Genomic DNA, 19,257 nt, shown 5'->3' on the forward strand with positions numbered 1-19,257 from the left:
TACAATCTATAAATTGTATATAAAGATGTCAATCGCAATGAAAAAATCAACGATAGTCAACTCTGGTCAACGTGGGACTCGAAAGCACATCTTTGGATTGCCGGTCCAGTCCAACGCGTTACTAATAGGGTTGTTTCCAATTTTTTGAAAGGCTTGTATTACGTTCTATATTAACTAAAAGTTGCCCTATAATTCAACTTTTATACTAAAAACGGCTTTAAATATATTATATTAACAAAATATATTTTGACAGATGCTTTCGCGCCCAAAACGCTCTTTGAAAATTGTGCGCGTACGCGTGTGCCAAAAGATATTTTAAATTCAATATTAACAAAAATATGGTCATTACAGGTCCCCTAAAAGTAGTTTAACATGTACTTATATTATAATCCAAAATAATTTATTGGGATACAATTCTGCCCTAAGATTTGTAGATGGAAACAACCCTATTGCGCCACCTGACCAAGAGTTGGTCATCGTTGATATTTTCATTTGTATATACAATTTGCAGACGACGTCGCTGGTAAAATGTTACGCCATCACAATCCTTACAACTTCCTCGGTGGTGGTGACTCGGAGACGCTGGGCGTGAGCGACAGCCGCCGGATGTTGGGCTTGTCGTATTCCTCCATGGACATGGCGCGGGACATGCGCCGCTCGACGCCTGGTGGGGGGAGGGAGGTCAGCAGACCCTGGCCTTGGCAGAACAGGAGAAGGGACTGCGCCACTTTTGCGGGCTGGAAAGAAAATAAATGGTTAACCTTTTGAACCATTTAAACACGAAGAACACTTGTATAGTATAGTAGATAGTTATTTTTACTCTGTGGCTGACATGCTGCTGTTGCTGCTGTCATATTTCACTATATTTCGGTTTATTTTATACATATTTATAGGTATATATATATATATATATATATATACACCGTGTTTTTATTGAATTTCGTTAACTTCGGGGTATTGGTAAGTACGTTTAAGGAAACAACGTGACATTTTTAATTTTCCAAAAAAATTTTTTTTTATATTTTTTAAACATTTTTTTTGTTATAAAAAGTAATTAAATGTTGCATATAGCGTTGTTGTTGCACGGGCATTACATTTATCTCAATCAAACAATTGAAAACTGTGACATGTCAATGTCATTTCGAACATCGATCGTCCGAGATAGTACTTACGTTTAGTAGAAAATGTATTAACCCGTACTAAACACTAATCAATATGTGAACGGGCCCTACGGTAAGTGTGTACACTCGTAAGAGCTTTATAAGATAAAAATAAAATATTGATTATCTCCGAAATGGAGTTAATTGGAATACCGGTGTCTTTGAGAAAGTTACTTAATTTAAGCTCAGGAATGCACCCTTGAAATTAACGCAAATCAAAAAAAAAACACGGTGTATATGTATGTCTATTTGTATTTCTTGTACTATGTTTATTTACTGTAATTGTGTGTGTAAATGTAGGCTTCATAACGTTCTAGCAACTCCTACGTTTTCGATTAACTTCTCTGTTTCCGCTAACCAAAGGTCGTCTGGAAGAGGTCGCTCTTTAGCGATAAGACTGCCTGTTGTCTACCTCTACATTTAATCAATTGTTTTTACTCACGGAATATCTGTCTGATGTGTAATTTAATTGTTGTTGGTTATATTTATAAATTGCAATAGATTATAAGATTATACATGCAAGCTATAATAATTGCATGCTCCATTGTGACTTAAATATTTGTATGCCTTGTTGAGGTTGTATATAATTTTTTTATATCCTTTTATTGTCTATGATAGTTTTAACTTCTTTTTCTAGTATTCCATATTTGAATACTTGAAGTGTATTTGTTTATTTACATTTTAATGTCAGTTCACGAATAAATCTGTAAAGACTTTTGACCAGAAGTATACTATTAGTATAATTGTGTACAGCGCCATCTATGGGCGAATTGGCTAACTAATTTGTGCGATCTGTATGTATGTTGGTTTTTCAGGGATAATTCTTTATTATGTGAACCGATTTCAATAATTTTTATTTTATTTGAAAGATGGTGCCTTAAGTGTAATCTCATAGGAATTTCAACTGTAATAAACACCCGCAAACGGGATTAAATTGCAAATTAAATTACATTTTTTGGTTATTAAAAAAAATATATTATCAAGATAGAGGTCTGATTTTATGTTTCCTGTAATCTTTATGATAATATTATTATTATGTAAAAATTTCATAAGTTTTCATTCATAAACTTCGGCGATAAAAGGGGGGGGGGGATGGTATTTTTTTTTCACATTTTCCAATATCATAAGTCAATTTTGTTCACTATGAAAAAAAAATAAAAAATGTTTTGTAATGTTCAATCTGAGCTCTTTCAAATGATACCCCATTTGACCTAGTAACTAGACTGAAATTTTGCCCCCTCTTAATATTGGGAATTTTCCATAATTAATACAAAAAAAAAATATACTTCTATTCCAAATTTCAAATCGATAGCTTAAGTACTTCTCGAGATATTTAGCAATGTGACGGACGGACGGACAGAGTCGCACCATAGGGGTTCCTTTTGTACCTTTTTGGTACGGAACCCTAAAAAGAAGATTACATTGGTATAAAATTAAGTATGTCATATTTTGTTGTTGTAACACGCAACTCTAAATGAACAGCGTTTTAGAACCGGCCTCAGCCGCTTCCGATCATTATATTCATTATACAACAGATTATGCAAGTTACGCGCTCATTTTAGGTCAATCTAAATGTAATCGCGGTCAAGACAGACCAGCAATTCACTTCGCTTAGATAAACCAGTAAACAGATACAAAATGTTTTTTTTTTAATACTACGTCGGTAGCAAACAAGCATACGGCCCGCCTGATGGTAAGCAGTATCCGTAGCCTATGTACGCCTGCAACTCCAGAGGAGTTACATGCGCGTTGCCGACCCTAACCCCACCCCCCTCGTTGAGCTCTGGCAACCTTACTCACCGGCAGGAACACAACACTATGAGTAGGGTCTAGTGTTATTTGGCTGCGGTTTCCTGTAAGGTGGAGGTACTTCCCCAGTTGGGCTCTGCTCTAGATCAGGAATGACATCCGCTGTGCTGTGCCCTACCACACAAAGCGAGATGACATTCACAATGCCCATACCTCTCTTGTGGACGTAGTTTAAGGGGCTGTCAACACCCAATGTCCTTGAAATTGATGTTACTTAAACAGTTTTTTAAGAAAGACTATTTGTTTTAGTCAAGTAAGAAAAATATAATATATTTTTCTTACTTGACTAAAACTTAATATGAACATATTATGTTCATATTAATAATATTTTAAAGACCGTGGTTGTACTCGATACATGATTGAACGAAATCGGCTCGATAGAAAATAATTGCAAAGATAGGTCTTAAAATCACGATTAAACGGTTCATGTCTTTATTGTTTTGACTTATGGGTCGGCAATTAAAATCACAATTTCAAAACATTTATATCTAAACCGTGGTTGAGTAAAATATTACACTAATAATCCACTTTTTTTTATTTAAATAATTTTCTTATTATTCCCTTGCCCAGGCCCAGTAACATGCGACAGTGCTATCTCATTTACTCCGATACAAATAGACAGTGTGCGCGCTTTAGGTATTGACAGCCTCTTACGGATGTTTAAGGATGTTGCTATACAATGTCAATTTTTGTTATGGGACCAATCCCAATACCACGAAAAAACTTTTGGCCTGTCTTATAGAAATCAGGGGCATCACATCAGCCTGAATGTAGATATGAAACACCCAAAAAATTTTCGCACTTTCAGCATTGATCTCATACAAAAGTTGTTCAGTAATAACCAGCTAATTATTTCTTGTGTATTTTTGTGTCATATTTTTTTTGTTTTGCCATTTGTTAAAGATCTGATCCGCATACTAAATATCCTCAAAATTCTAAAAGCCTCTTTTGACGGGCTGTTTAATTAAACGGTTCAAAATTTAGGTATCATTCGCCAACGTGTCAACCATCATCGTCCATAATATTCATCACATTGATACATTTTTTTTCCTTCCAGCTAAATTCACAGCCGTATTTATTTTTTATTACCTTTCAGTTCCCCCCCCCCCCCCCCCCCCTTATGCGGAAGGTAGACATTTAGTTTTACGATTAAAAAGTGATTTTGGTGAATTTTGTAAAAATTAAATTTTTTATACAGGATGAAATTCCATTTTTTTTTTTTTTATAAATGTTTAAAATTATACGTCTTCTGCAAAAGTGATTGTTTTACTGCAGACCTTATAAATTCACTACACAGAGTATGGCTGGTGAAGAAAATCACCTGTATGTACAATTGTACAGTCACCTGCAATGCTACTCTTCGAATGCCGCAAAAAAATGTCACACGTTCTTAAGGCTCTATAAATAAGATCGTATCAGATATTTTTGCGGCCTCAGTTATGTAACATATTATTCCAGGCGACTGTACAGTCGTCGTCAGATGTATCGGAGCGGCCGAGGTGGTCACAAATATCTGAACACGCACTCTAACTCCTTGACAATAGAGGCGTGTCCAGATATATGTGAGCACCTCGGCCGCTCCGATATATCTGATGGCGACTGCACATAGCATAAAAAACTATGTTTATTTGTATCTGTAATTTTAACCTTGCAACAATACCATGTTTTTGTTTAGCCAATTATTTGAATAAGTTAGAATGCTTTTTTTTATTGTGGGTTGGGTCCACCAATTGCTTTTTACATTGCAAAAAACAAGATTAAATAATATAAATAAATTTAAAAAGTTGCTCCCCCGCTAAAATCTTTTAAACCACCGCTACTTTATTTGATTCGTGGAAAATATTCGTACCTTCAAATAAAACAAACTTCAATTTACACTTATTTTTAATAAATAAGTAAAGAAAAATCGGAATCGTAGATACCTATTTGTAAGAGTTCAGAGGTCGCACCCAAATAGGTGTTATTCATATAAATTTATTCAGTATCGATTATACATAACAAACAACAACAGTAAGGTACAGATAGTAAAATAAGTTAACTTTGGTATAATTTTAAAAATAACACCTAATAACAAATCTGGAAAACAACACACAATTATAATATGCCTAGATAACACAGAACGACTCCTGCGCAGACGTAGACGTAGCAACTGTTACTAAAAAGAGACCTCGGACCAATTAACTATTACCATATTACTTACGTTATATTGATTGAGTCTTAATTAAAACATTTCTCCAATTCCTCCTCAGTTAATTTCACCAGTCTCACTGATTCCTCCCAAAGTATCTTAGCATTCTTGGATCTATAAGCCGTTAGTATGGCTCGAGCCTGCTTGCAATCTTTGAAGAACTCTCCACTTATCTCTCCCGCTCTATCATCTAAAGCAACGTGCAAAGCTGTTTGAGCACCTTCTCTAGGCGTCTTATTGAAGAAAATTGTCCAGTATCTTAAAACTGCGCCAAACAGCAAACCACCGCTATAGTAAATCCCTGTGCCTACTGCTCCTGGGTCAACGCTGTTAATCACAACATGAGCTCCTTTTAATCTCCTTGTCAGTTCTCTGGAGAAGGGTATCATGCTAAACTTGCTGTTACAGTAACTGAAGAACGGCAGCCAATTCATGCCAGATTTATTCGCATTAAGATCGATCCTCCCTAAATTATGTAACATGGAAGATGTGTTCACTACCCTGGCTGGCTCAGCAGCCGTTCCAGTCTTTTTCAGAAGCGGCAACAGAAGTATTGTCAGCAAAAAATGTCCGTAATAATTTACTTGCATTATAAAGTTCATACCGTCTTTTGTCTCGAAATTCTTAGGCACGCCAACACCAGCGTTATTTATTAACAAATCCAATCTGTCTTCAGTTTTTAGGATATCTCCCGCGAATTCTCTAACAGACTCTAACGAGCCTAAATCGAGAAGTTTAAAAACTGGTCTCACGCCAGTTTTTTCTTCAATTATTTTTTGGGCGTTCAAACCTTCTTTCTCGAACGGGCAAGCGATGATGACCCTTGCTCCTCTTCGGGTTAAATCTTTAGCTATTTCAAACCCCATACCAGTGGTTCCTCCAGTGACAATCGCCGTCTTTCCTTCTAAAGTTTTAAGGGATGTGCATATACCGTTGGTAGTTTTATGATACAGCCGATATAGGTATAAAGCCGCGACTGTGGCGAAGGCCACAAACACGATCGGAAACGCCATCACGGCCGCGAGCGCACTGCGGGACTGCAGAGCTGCAGAGGTTGCAGTCAGAGCGCTCGGTTCTGGTGTAGAGGTTTTAACAACGTACGTAATCGACGGATAGGTCATAGGCGGTGAACTTGAGACAATGTAAAACCTAATTAGGTAACGTCAGACATATATTTCAGTTAATGTTTATTAAATTTTAATAAGTACAGTCTCAATCACAATTGCCTCTGATTAATTATTATTAGTAACTGAATATTTAACACTAGTTTGTAGGTACATGGACGCTAAATGTCTTCTGTAGCTATTTGTGTGCCACATAACATAGTGATACGCTACTATAGATTTAAGACATAGTTTTTTAAATAGATAAAATACGTGTCATCCACTATGACGCGCAGGTTTGTCAAATCTAACCTTTAATAACATGACAATACGACTCAAGGCAGGCGTCTTCGTGAATGACACGATCTTGTTTACCTATGTCACATGTTTAACAAACAAATAATTTAGAAATTGGAATATAATTTGTAACATTTTAAGAAATTAAAAAAACAAACTAACACAAACATTTTTTACCACATTAGTGGCAAACAAGGGCACTGCTTGTCTGGTGGTAATCAGTTACTGTAGTGTCCGTAGCCTATAAACGCTTGCCCCTCCAAAGGTCACATTTGCCTAGCCGACGCATTAACTAAAAATCTATATAGTTTTAGTACATGCCATAACTCTACGTCCGAGGCAAGTTTTGTTCCATAAACAGTTTTGGTCCATATAATAATATAATAAATTCACAACTAAAGTATAGGCTCCAGGAAACTAACGGAAGTGAAAATTTCTGTGTGTATGACTATCAGAAACCACAGACTCGAGTTCGAATCTCGCCCCAGACAGGTAGGTATTTAACCTTTTGAACGCCAAGAATACCTAAAGTCGTCGTTATTTACCCAAAAGTTATAATTTCGTTAGCAGATGGCTCTGTCCATTAAAAATAATAGTTACGATAAAATTATGTTGTTTGAAATTGCAAAAAACATCTAATTATAATGAATGTTCGTTAACATTTTTCAAAGTCAACTGACAATGGTTTTTGAAATTATAATTTTAATTAAGCATTTTGAATTCTTAATTCTTATATTCAATTGTATTAAATTATTTAACAAAACATTTTGTTCGCATTGTTCGTGATTTTAAATTATGCATTATTGACGAATGTACGTATTGACCCGACGCGACGCCGACAGTAAAGTAGGTGACTTGACGTTAGCTTGCAAATTTGATAGTAATATTTTATGTGATGATTCTGATAATATTTTACGTACAGATAGCATCAAAAGTAGCGATCAGACTACGCGCCGAGTGTACGGTGTATTTTTGAGGATTGCCGTTGGCTGCTGTCGGCAGACGTTATATACCGGGCCGATCGCTGCCGAACTTCAAATTTCGGAGGTCATCGGCCGTCCTCCGTAACGTCAATAAACTGCGTTCTGAAGAGGTTCTGAACATCTATGATATACCATTTCGGGAGAAAACGATTTCCACTAACTCAATCTCAAGAAATCACTTTGGTTTTCATATCGATCGCTTCAGCACATTGTCGTATTAATATAAGAGGACGCCCAATGCGAAAGAATTATGTCAAAATATATGGAGCAAACTGACCTTAGGCAATGCGCTCTAGTAGATGCTAATAACGCTTCTTTATAATTTTAGTCAAGATAAGTATTTCATACAAAAGTAAACTTAATGCAAAGCAGTTTAAGTGTCAAATTTGCATAGGGAAATTAAAAAAAAAAATAATACTTTATGCATTGATGTAAGTAAAAGGGGTAGATATGTGACGTTAATAGTTGACAAAACTAAAATCTGGTCCAGCACCCATTCATTTGCAAATACTGCACACCATTATAATGTACATGTGCACAACGAGCAACAAGGATAACCAAATATAGTTAACAGTGCTGCGCAAGCGAGACCCCTATATTTTGCGTATTCCTCGAGGTGCAACAGAGAAAAACTAATAACATTATACAAATGTGTAGGCGAGACGTACATACTTCTTACATTGTCGTCTTAAAGTGATATTAAGTCATTTCGATTTTTAAAAAATATCAATGATTTGATATTACCTAATCTTAGACCGTCTCTCTCAAGCAAATATCTGAGCGAGCGAGTTACACTGAGATTAATATCAAATTATTGACTATCATATTTTTAAAGCATGAAATTGACCCTCGTTTTTTACTTCTGAAACCCTGGTCGACTATTCACTATGTTCAACTAACGTGTCGCCTCGAGAAAACCAGTATAACGATATGATCTCAGTTGATAGGGATCTCGAGGTTTCAGGGTTTCACTTCTGATGGTTTTTCGGAAAAGACAGGTACGCTTGACAAGAGACAATATTGTAATCACTGGTAATTCGTAGTTACTCCTGGTATTTATATATTCCAATCGTTCGCCGAGCGCACGACTCAAGAGAACCAATATAAAAGTGTGAACCTTGTTTATTCATAGTTACGATACGTATACGGATTCACTTATATTGGACAAGTTGTAAGTCATGGGAATAAGCGCCTTCAACGGCGGTCTTTATTAGGTAGCGTCAGGAAACAAATATTTATAAAATATATACGAAATTAAAATAAATAGGCACTTTATTTATTTTATGGAAAACAATTTTTTTTCGCTAACACACTAAATAAAATATGTAAAACCGATAGTTTATCTATACAATAAAAAAAAATATGCGTAGAGGGCGGTATAAAAAAGAAAATTATAATGTATGGAGAGAAAAAAATTGTATCAAAAACGAAACCGAACATCATTTTTAATTTTCACAATTCAATCGCTAGGCATTTCCACTGCTGCAGCTCGTTTTAAAATAGAAATAAGTTAAATTTTTTCTCTAAACATAATACCTAGTTTTCATTTTTTTAACGTTCATACTCATTTTTAGTTAAAAAAATTGCAAAAAGTTATATTTTTTTAAATCATTCCCTATCGAAGGCGAAATTAGCAATGTCCCACTTTTATCGATTTGAGACGGCAGCGTGCCCTTACATTAGAATGTTCAATTTAAAGTATTCGTTCTGATTTTCATCGTTTTCATTTTCATCACCTTAGTTGCTCTACAAAGAGGACAAATTAAAACAAATAGTCAAACGGTAAATACGTAGTTAGGGAGTTTCGTTCTGTTCATCATCAGCAGTTCCACTACACTAATTGCCAGTTTTTGGATGAAAATGCTTAATTTGTAGACAAAAACTACAAAAATCACTATATGTGTACCTAAAAGATTTTAGGTGTTCCCTCAATTCTTCATGGATTCCATCATCAGAACTTTGAACCCGGGACGGGACCATCGGCTTCATAGGCAGGGTCACTGCCCACTAGGCCAGACAAGTCGTCATACATTTTACTTGACAAATAGAGATGATTATTATTTATTTCTTTTGTTTATGATAAAAGGAAGTAAATAAATAGGTTAAATTTGATTGATTTAATATCTGTTCTAAATATTTATTACACAGTTTTCAACATACATAAATACATCTTAAAACTACACTATAACTCGCATATTAAAATTGTAAATCCAAGCTCTGGTTAAAAATGTTGTCCATAGTTTTCCTATTGTTGTACAAGTACTATTTAGTAATTTTTGATGGACTATTCCCGATATTTGGGTTTTAAGTTAATGCAAGATATTGTTTTAAAAATACTATCAGAAAAACTGGATTTTTGGTTAACAACCGGTTATTCGTATATTAAAATAAAAACCGGTTACATTCTATAGTTTCAAGGAATAGGAGCACATGATTTAAAAAGTTGCATATTTATAAAAAATTTGCTGACTCTACAATGCATGCTTACTTGACAGTCGGATAAACGTGTTTCTCACATGGGTAATGCATAATTTAGCTGTCGCGCTCACTCAATAACAAGGAAATTTTAAATATTATTTAGAAAAAAAATATGTTTTCAAATGTTATAACAGTACTTACGAATGAAAAGTGATACCGTGAGCTTTGTTTTTGTGCTTGGAGCTATTGAGGCACTGGAAAAAGGCGCAACACGGCATTCTTTGGCAATATTTTATCGAATTTGATGACAATGTTGACACTTCAGCGTCACCCGTACGACTAATTCAATATAGGTCCCGGAACCTATATTTTGTGGCTCACGATCGAGCGCCTGGTACCTCATCTACCCCTATTACGTACATCAATGACTTTATGGTTAAATGACGTTTCGTAAGTTGAGTTGTATAAACGTCAAAATGAATAGCGGGGAGAATGAAGTCGCTTTATGTATACAAATTATTTTAATCTGGGGGCAAGGTAGTGCCTCCGCCAAGACGAGCAAAGCGAAGCGCAAGGGCACTACCTACCTTTTCTTAAAGCGCTTCGTCGTTTTTTTGAACCCTCATAACTTGGGTTTGGATTATTAGCGGACTTATTAAGCCAAAATAATTTTAATTGCACAGCTCTCATACTTGACACTATTCATATCTAAAAACCCCCGATTTCGTCACTGACTCACTCACTCACTCACTGATGATCATCAAAACCCTTAGGGTACTTCTTGAAGTCCTAGGAAGCTGAAATTTGGTATGTCGGATAGTATTAGTACCTACACAAACAACAAAATAAAATAAAAAACTTTAAATTTGTTGACCCTAAGGGGTGAAAATGGGGGTGGAATTTTATATGGAGAATTAATAACCGCTGAACCGATTTAGTAGATATTTGATATGTATATAATTACTATATACATACCAAATATTATGCGGAAGGATATAAAATAGTTTTTAACCCCAAAATCACTCCGTAAGCGTGAAAAGGGGGAGGACAAGGCGTTAGGGGTGGGGGGAAGGGGTTGAAGTTTGTATGAGGATACAATAAAAAAAGCAGATTGTATAAGAGATGCCCCCAGATACGTGTTTGAGGGTTTTTAATAGTAAATCACCTCCTACCTTTCAAATTAGGGGCTGGAAGATTGTTATAAACGACTTACAAAAAGAACTGAAATCCCATCAAAAACATTTTCATGTAAAATGTTGCCAAGACGAAACCATAAGGCTCGTACTGTCATAAAGTTATCAGATCTCTTGTAGAGCCAAGCTTCTAACTCCACAAAGCCCTAACTTCACAAACTCCACACCTTAGTCAAAATAAGTGGCTTAGCAATTACGTTACTACTCCGATTGGATTCACACTAGGAAAAAATGAGTTTTAGCCGATATAACAAAACACGTGCTCATTATTTTTTGCTGCTTTCAAACATATACTCAAACCAGCCATTAACTAGCAAGTTGCTTGAGCATCACTTTCTATAGGAGTTAGAAGATTTAGTAACTTTTTAGTACTTTGGAGGACAATTTCTCCCAATAGGTTGAGTTTGGGCAGCTAAAAAAAAATACGTGTCCGTTATTTTAGACTACTCTATAACATATATCAAAATGAATCAAATCGGAGTCGGACAGTTCCCTTCCTTGTAAGGTGTAGAGTTTGTGTAGTTAGGGTTTGTAGAGTTAGAAGTTACTACTCACTACCCACTAGACCAGACCAGTCGTCAAATAATTTATTAAAAAAAAAAAAAATTATTAAAAATATTAACAATATTAAAAAATATATAGAATAGAATATCATTTATTTCAGTATAAGTACACAGTTATACAATGCCTACATATAGAGAAAGAAAGAGAAAAAATGACTTATAACTAACTTGTACACTGTATATAATTATACTGAAAAAGGTGAACACTCAGCATAATGCCAGGTCCTGCTGAAGTAGTACGCTATAATATGGAATTAATTTTTCGCTTTCAATTCTTATAATTATCTTAAGAGGCTGTCAATACCTAAAGTGCGCACACTGTCTATTTGTATCGGAGTAAATGAGATAGCACTGTCGCATGTTACTGGGCAAGGGAATAATAATAAAAATATTTAAATAAAAAAAGTGGATTATTAGTGTAATATTTTACTCAACCACGGTTTAGATATAAATGTTTTGAAATTGTGATTTTAATTGCAGACCCACAAGTCAAAACAATAAAGACATAAAACCGTTTAATTGTGATTTTAAGACCAATCTCTGCAATTATTTTCTATCGAGCCGATTTCGTTCAATCGTGTATCGAGTACAACCACGGTCTTTGAAATATAATTAATATGAACATATATTTTTCTTACTTGACTAAAACAAATAGTCTTTCTTAAAAAACTGTTTAAGTAACATCAATTTCAAGGACATTGGGTGTTGACAGCCTCTTAAAATCGAAACAATCCAAACGACGGGGCAAATAATAAAAATATTTTCCATAATGTTAATATCTAGTGAGGAACTACGTTTGTATGGAGATACAGTCATCCCGTTTCCTCTTAATTTCTCTCTCACGAGTCTCACGTAAAAGAAGATACAAAGTAATAAGAAATAATCATGTAACAATGACATTACCATGATCTTTTTTCTATGTTACTTTGTATGGGATCAATTCACGCGGCGACAATTACGGTAATTACCAGAGATCGGACAGAATAGCGTCATTGCTTGCAATAATGTGGACATGATTCCAGAATTGATTAAATAATTAATCATTTTAATTAATTTCTCATCTGAGATTTAATTTTGATTCCTAGTCAAAAAAAAAACAAAGTTTTTTTTATAATGAAGATTTGCTAAAGACAATAATCAGCATTTTTTTTTAATTTCTGTACTCAGTATCTTTTTATAAATATAACTCAGTCTGCTTCCTCGCGTTGCCCCGGCATTTTGCCACGGCTTATGGGAGCCTGGGGTCTGCTTGGCAACTAATCCCGAGAATTGGCGTAGGCACTAATTTTTACGAAAGCGACTGCCATCCAACCTTACAACCCAAAGGGAAAACTAGACCTTATTGGGATAAGTCCGGTTTCCTCACGATGTTTTCCTTCACCGAAAAGTGACTGGTAAATATCAAAAGATACTTCGCATATAAGTTCCGAAAAACTCATTGGTACGAGCCGGGGTCTGAACCCGCGACCTCCGGATTGCAAGTCGCATGCTCTTGTCAAAAATATACTTGAGTGCTGAAAAACTCCACGCGTAATCCACTGTTCGTAATGAAGCAAACCTAAGTAGCTTAATAGGAATATTGTTATGTCAGTGGAATTCAATGTTTATTTTCTGTTCTAAGTCAGATGGTGACAGTCCCAAAATCTGGATTTCTTTGAAGGATGGTTTTCATTTTGCCTTAAAAACGATTTCCTTTTTCTCCTTGTATACTTTCCAGATTATTTTCTCCATGAACATCAGTGGATTGCGAGTGGTGTCTTTCAGCACTAACCTAAGTACATTATTGATATAAAAAGAATAACTAAATACATAACATTTTGAAATATACTGTTTTTTTTCTTCATTTTAAGCTAATATTTTTGTGTAATTTATAAACTAGGAATCAAAATTAAATCTCAGATAAGTAATTAATTAAATAATTAATCGATTTTGGAGTCACGTCCACATTATTGCGAGCAATAACGCTAATTTAGCCGACAAATGCTTATAGCGCAGAAATTGGCGAGAGAACTGATTGTATATAATTATGATGATTGCTTAATGATCGTGGAAACCACTAACTAGGTAGTCACCGTCAATTATATCTGTACAAGTTAATACCTTCAATAATATCTCCATTATCCGCTTACAAATCAAAATTGGCGAAACTATTTTGATTTGACTACAAAAACTCAAAACTCAAATGGAATGGAGGCATTTTATAGGCAGCTGTTATATAACGAAGCATGCAAAATATTTGGCATAATCTTCGACCAATCACCAAATTCTACCAATTTTTTTTTGTCAATGATGGAGTTAAAATAAGACAATACATGATTTTGTCCATTTGATTGTCTTAGTATAATTTAGCATAATTATTCGATCTAGCGTGGTGGATGAATATATATTTTTAGGCACCTACTAGGATGAGATGAAATTGGCATTGGATTCTTTGATTACAGACATCGGCACTTCCTCCGGAGTGTTACAAGTGCAGGGTAGGATGATTGCTTAATAACTGTTGTATTGTACCACAGTATGGTACAGTCACCATGACATATACATATATATATATTAGAGTAGCCAAGGTGCTCAATGATATTTGGACGACGAAAAAATATCCTATTCGGGGTAATACGGTATGGAGTAAATATGGTTTATAATTGAACGCTTCTATTTGTCTTCATTTTTACAGTAACTAGGTAAATACCTAGCAGTGCCAGTGCGTCCAGTGCCGGGGCAAGACCAACATTTTATGTGCGCAAGGTACATTTAGCGAGGCCCTCTGGTGGCGCAAGGAATAACGAACATTTCTACTTTATGTCCGAGATATAGGTACTTATTTGAGGCGCGAGGCTCCTCGGACCGCGAGGTCGTAGGCAGTGGCCCACGTCACCACAACACTTTTGTACAAGTATATTCACTTGAAAATAGTGTTATTTCCATGTACCCTATAGAGTACGTGAAAACAATGCTCGAAATGTTCAAAAATTCGACGAATCACAACGCCGGGGCTGAGCAGCCCTGTGGTCGGGCTCAGGACCAGGTCATAAACTTACTCCCCCAGCCAGTACAGTCCGTGTCGCTGACCTTCTCGACCTTAAGGATGGTGACCTTGTCCTTGACCAGTTCCTTGTATATCTTCTCCACGACGCCGGAGTAAGGGCTCAGCAGCCCCGCAAGCAGGATGTCGGGTTGAGGACCAGGTCATGAACTTACCGCCTCAGCCAGCACGTCATCGACCTTCTCAACCTTAAGGATGGTGATCTTGTCCTTGTCCAGTTCCTTGTACATCTTCTGCACGACGCCGGAGTGGGGGCTGAGCAGCCCCATTATCAGGACGTCAGTCGGAGGACCAAGTATCAAGAACTTACCACCTCAGCCAGTACAGTCCGTGTCACCGATCTTCTCGACCTTAAGGATGGTGACCTTGTCCAGTTCCTTGTACATCTTCTCCACGACACCGGAGTAGGAGCACAGCAGCCCCGTGATCAGGATGTCAGGCTGAGGACCAGGTGATGAACTTACCGCCTCAGCCAGCACGTCGCCGACCTTCTCCACCTTGAGGATGGTGACCTTGTCTTTGTCCAGTTCCTTGTACATCTTCTCTACGACGCCGGAGTAGGGGCTGAGCAGCCCCGTGATGAGCAGGATGTCGGGCTGACAGCCACGGAGGACCAGGTCCTTGCGGCTGGAATATATGAACTGGTTTAAGACGAGAAAGAAAGAATGCAAGAAAGGTCTTTGTTTTCCTCATAGCCAAGAGTGTGGCCAGCCGATTGGCTAGCTAGGGGGAGGAGGTCCGGGGAAAGCATACATTTAGTTACCTACAGATTTTATTCTCTGGGGGGGAGGGGAGTCCTCTTGCTCATAGCCAAAACATTGGACGAAGCTCAACGTTCAAGGCGTCTTCTAGTAAAATAGCTTTGACATACGGACAGACGAACATGAAACTATAAGGGTTCCGTTTTTGCCATTTTGGCTACGGAACCCTAAAAATCAGTAGCATGGGAAAGGAAATTATTATTTATATACTTACGTTGGCCGTAACGGGGGTTCTCTGTTAAGAACAGCCATGAAACAAAATTAATAGCGAAGTTTTTGTACATAAATGTTTTTGTCGTAGGTATTTTATCAAAGCCCAAAAATATCATAGAGTTAGACCAAACTAAGTTGGCAGTGGTTTTGATAGCCCAGACAGTGCAAGTGCAATAATCTCATATAAGTTTGACGTTTAAAATAATACTTGCACCTTCTGGGCTATCAAAATCGCTGCCAACGTAGCTTGGTCTGACTCTAGAGCTGTTGTTGATCAATTCTTCGATTTTGCATACTACAAACGAATGCCATTTTGATTACAGCCCCAGGGACATTCCAGGAAAGGTGTCGGGTACGTGACGCTATTTTTTACACTTCTGTTAAAGATATTTTGACGACCAGTTTGGCCTAGTGGGTACGAGTAGTGACCCTGCCTACGAAGCCGATGGTCCCAGGTTCAAATCCTGGTAAGGGCATTTATTCGTGTGATGAGCTTGGATATTTGTTCCTGAGTCATGGGTATTTTCTATGTATTTAAGTATTTATAAATATTTATATATTATATATATCGTTGTCTAAGTACCCTCAACACAAGCCTTATTGAGCTTACTGTGGGACTTAGTCAATTTGTGTACTAATGTCCTATAATATTTATTTATTTATTTGTTATGCTAACGTTTGGTAATTTAGGTTAAAATTCAACGGTATATACTCGTATAATACAGATTTCTACAGGATATTAAGCTGCTATGTTACGCGTCATAGCCCCGACAAGTAGACGTTTTGAGGCTCCCGCGCAGACGCCAGCGGCTCCATATATAAATTTATCGGCCGGCCTATGGAAGGTAGAAGCAAGGAACAGAATCTCCATATACCAAAAAGTCAAACCGACAAAAAACCATAAATAGGTGGCGCTACAATACCTAGAATACTTGAGAAAAAATCTAATCATAGACAGCGCAGCACTTCACTCCGTCAGTAACGCCTAGGTTCTTAGCTACTCTAGCGCTAATTTGGAGAGATTTGAAACTATTATTTATAGCTGACAGCTGGACACTTTTGCAACAGTTCTGCCTAAGGAGATTCTGTTCCTTGCCTCTACTTTCCATAGGCCGGCCTAAGATGTGTCCCGTGACACTTCGAATGACGTTTTCGTTGATTTAACCTTGTAGCGACGTCTTGTTACACCAATACTTTTATACGCATAAAATTAATATATAGCACATGTTTTAAGCAATATACCATATGATGTAGCTTACTCAACATTTGTTGAAATAACTAGCCTAAGTATAGGTACATTCGTTCGCTCTAATAAACTTACTTGATAAAGGCGCGCACGTACTGCTTGATGTTGTGCGTGTTGAGGTTCCCGCGCAGACGTGAGTGGTGCTCTAGTAATATTCGTTCGTCTCTATCTGTTAAATATAGTGCTGTCTTTCACCAGTAAACTTACTTGATAAAGGCGCGCACATACTGCTTGATGTTGTGCGGGTTGAGGTTCCCGCGCAGACGTGAGTGGTGCTCTAGTAATATTCGTTCGTCTCTATCTGTTAAATATAGTGCTGTCTTTCACCAGTAAACTTACTTGATAAAGGCGCGCACGTACTGCTTGATATTGTGCGTGTTGAGGTTCCCGCGCAAACGCGAGCGGTACTCTAGTATATTCACATTCGTACGTCTCTGTCTGTTGTATAGTGCTGTCTCTCACAAGTAAACTTACTTGATAAAGGCGCGCACATACTGCTTGATGTTGTGCGTGTTGAGGTTCCCGCGCAGACGCGAGCGGTACTCTAGTAACATTCGTTCGCGTTCGGTCGCTTCGCAGGAGTCGCTCTGGATTTGCTGTAGGATGAAAATACAGGTTTTACATTTGTTTTTGAGGTTTGTTTTATAGGTAAAAGGCATTATGGACCATTTTTGTCTATTGAAGAAATAAATCGAAATTGAAAAAAGCAAATAACGGTGTTAGATGTTACCATTATAAAAGAAAGTAAAATAATAAGGAATGCTTGAAAAAAGCCGGTACAAAAACACTGTAATAATTATTATTTATGTCTGTCAGATGGGTCTGGCGGACAAATGTGTTAGTATGTAGCAAAAATTGGGTTTATATTTATATGTACCTACCTTTGATATAAAAAAAAATTGGAGTTAAGACGATAGAGGAAGACCGCTTCTCCATACAAACGTATTCTCCATTTTTCTCCCTGGATATTGTCTTTATGGAAATATTTTTACACAATATATTGTAGATACGGTCGCAGACTTGTTGCTCCATCTAAGGTTCAAGCTAATTTGGCTGTCAATACTAACGGTATGAAATGTCCAATGTAAAGTAAACCCCAAACGGGTCAACAATTAAAGTCCGTGACTGTGCATTAACCTTAGCTATCGTTTGACTTTTCTCGATATTTTGGGTGTTATAAGAAATAGAAGCAATTCCATACAAATTAACATTCAGAAATTTTATTTCGCTCAAATGTTACGGTTTTTTTGTTTAATTCTCACTGCACCCACCTTGAAGTTTTTCTGTTTTGCCTTATGGTTGACTGGTAGAGAATGCCTATTGGCATCAAGTCCGCCTGTTGTTATCTTTTTTATGTGCAATAAAGTTTACAATAATAATAATACAAATGTTTAAAAGCTTCTCACTCTTATATAATAATTTAAAAATCAAACAAAGAGGCATAGCTATGGTGAATATACTTACATCAAATTGTGTAATAATATTTTCTGAAACGTCAATATACAGAGAGGAAAATGAGGACTACTTTTGTACGGAGAAGCGGTCATCCGCTTTCTGCTTAATACAATACAAACAATATAGAATACTCGTAGAGTTTACCACAATGGAAAAGTTAAACACAACATTGCACAACATACATCAACAGTCAATATCTATAGTCTTAAGTAATTAAATAAAAGTAAACATAATGTACCCTCAAATAGCTCCTTAAGCCAGTTGAGGGTAGGTGAAAACATTAAGTGATCAAATAACGTAGGTTAGGACTTTAGTCAGGTCGTTCAGTCACAGATCCAGGCGGTTTTGTATTTGGTTGGTTAACCAATGAATTTTTTTTTTTTTTTTTTTTATTAAAAACTGATCGGCGATTGGCTCTAGTCACACCTGATGGAAAGTGAAGACAGGGCCTAAGATGGAGCTCACCAGTTCAGTAGTAGCCTATTCACTCTTGCTTTAAAGAGACCGAGGTCATATTTATCAGGGAATACAGAGGGCGGGAGCGCATTCCATTATTTAGCCGTCCGTAACAAAAAAGAGGAGGCAAACCGTTTAGTGCGAACAAATGGAATGTGTACCACGAACGGGTGCATTCGCTCCCCACGCCTGGACGTCCGATGATGGAAAGGGGAAGGTGGGATCAGATCGTGCAGTTCCTGTGCACACTCCCCGAAATGTATCCGATAGAACACCGATAGGCTAGCGACTCGACGGCGATGCTCAAGGCTCTGTAATTTTGACTTGATAGATGGGTCATCGCCAAAAAGTCTATGAGCCCGGCGCTCT

General features: G+C 36.9%; 1 protein-coding gene across 8 annotated transcripts in view; it reads right to left on the minus strand.

Moving 5' to 3' along the window:
* Window positions 1-303: 303 nt before the first annotated feature.
* The window catches only part of LOC133519576 (uncharacterized protein ZK1073.1), a 101,447-nt gene continuing 82,493 nt past the window's right edge, over window positions 304-19,257 (minus strand). For 4 of the 8 annotated variants that reach the window (XM_061853595.1, XM_061853593.1, XM_061853590.1 and 1 more), the window contains exons 7-10: window positions 17,452-17,573; window positions 15,733-15,753; window positions 15,222-15,384; window positions 307-737 (exon numbers count right to left, since the gene is read on the minus strand). In XM_061853595.1, the coding sequence (XP_061709579.1) occupies window positions 549-737; window positions 15,222-15,384; window positions 15,733-15,753; window positions 17,452-17,573 (495 nt within the window). In that variant the 3' untranslated portion in view covers window positions 307-548. Of the gene's footprint in view, window positions 738-5,169; window positions 6,294-15,221; window positions 15,385-15,732; window positions 15,754-17,451; window positions 17,574-19,257 lie in introns of those variants that run through there. The other 4 variants (XM_061853592.1, XM_061853591.1, XM_061853594.1 and 1 more) reach the window with 4 other exon arrangements.

The sequence above is a fragment of the Cydia pomonella genome, chromosome 7 (assembly GCF_033807575.1).
Source record: "Cydia pomonella isolate Wapato2018A chromosome 7, ilCydPomo1, whole genome shotgun sequence".
In the NCBI taxonomy this organism is placed as follows: Eukaryota; Metazoa; Arthropoda; class Insecta; order Lepidoptera; family Tortricidae; genus Cydia; species Cydia pomonella.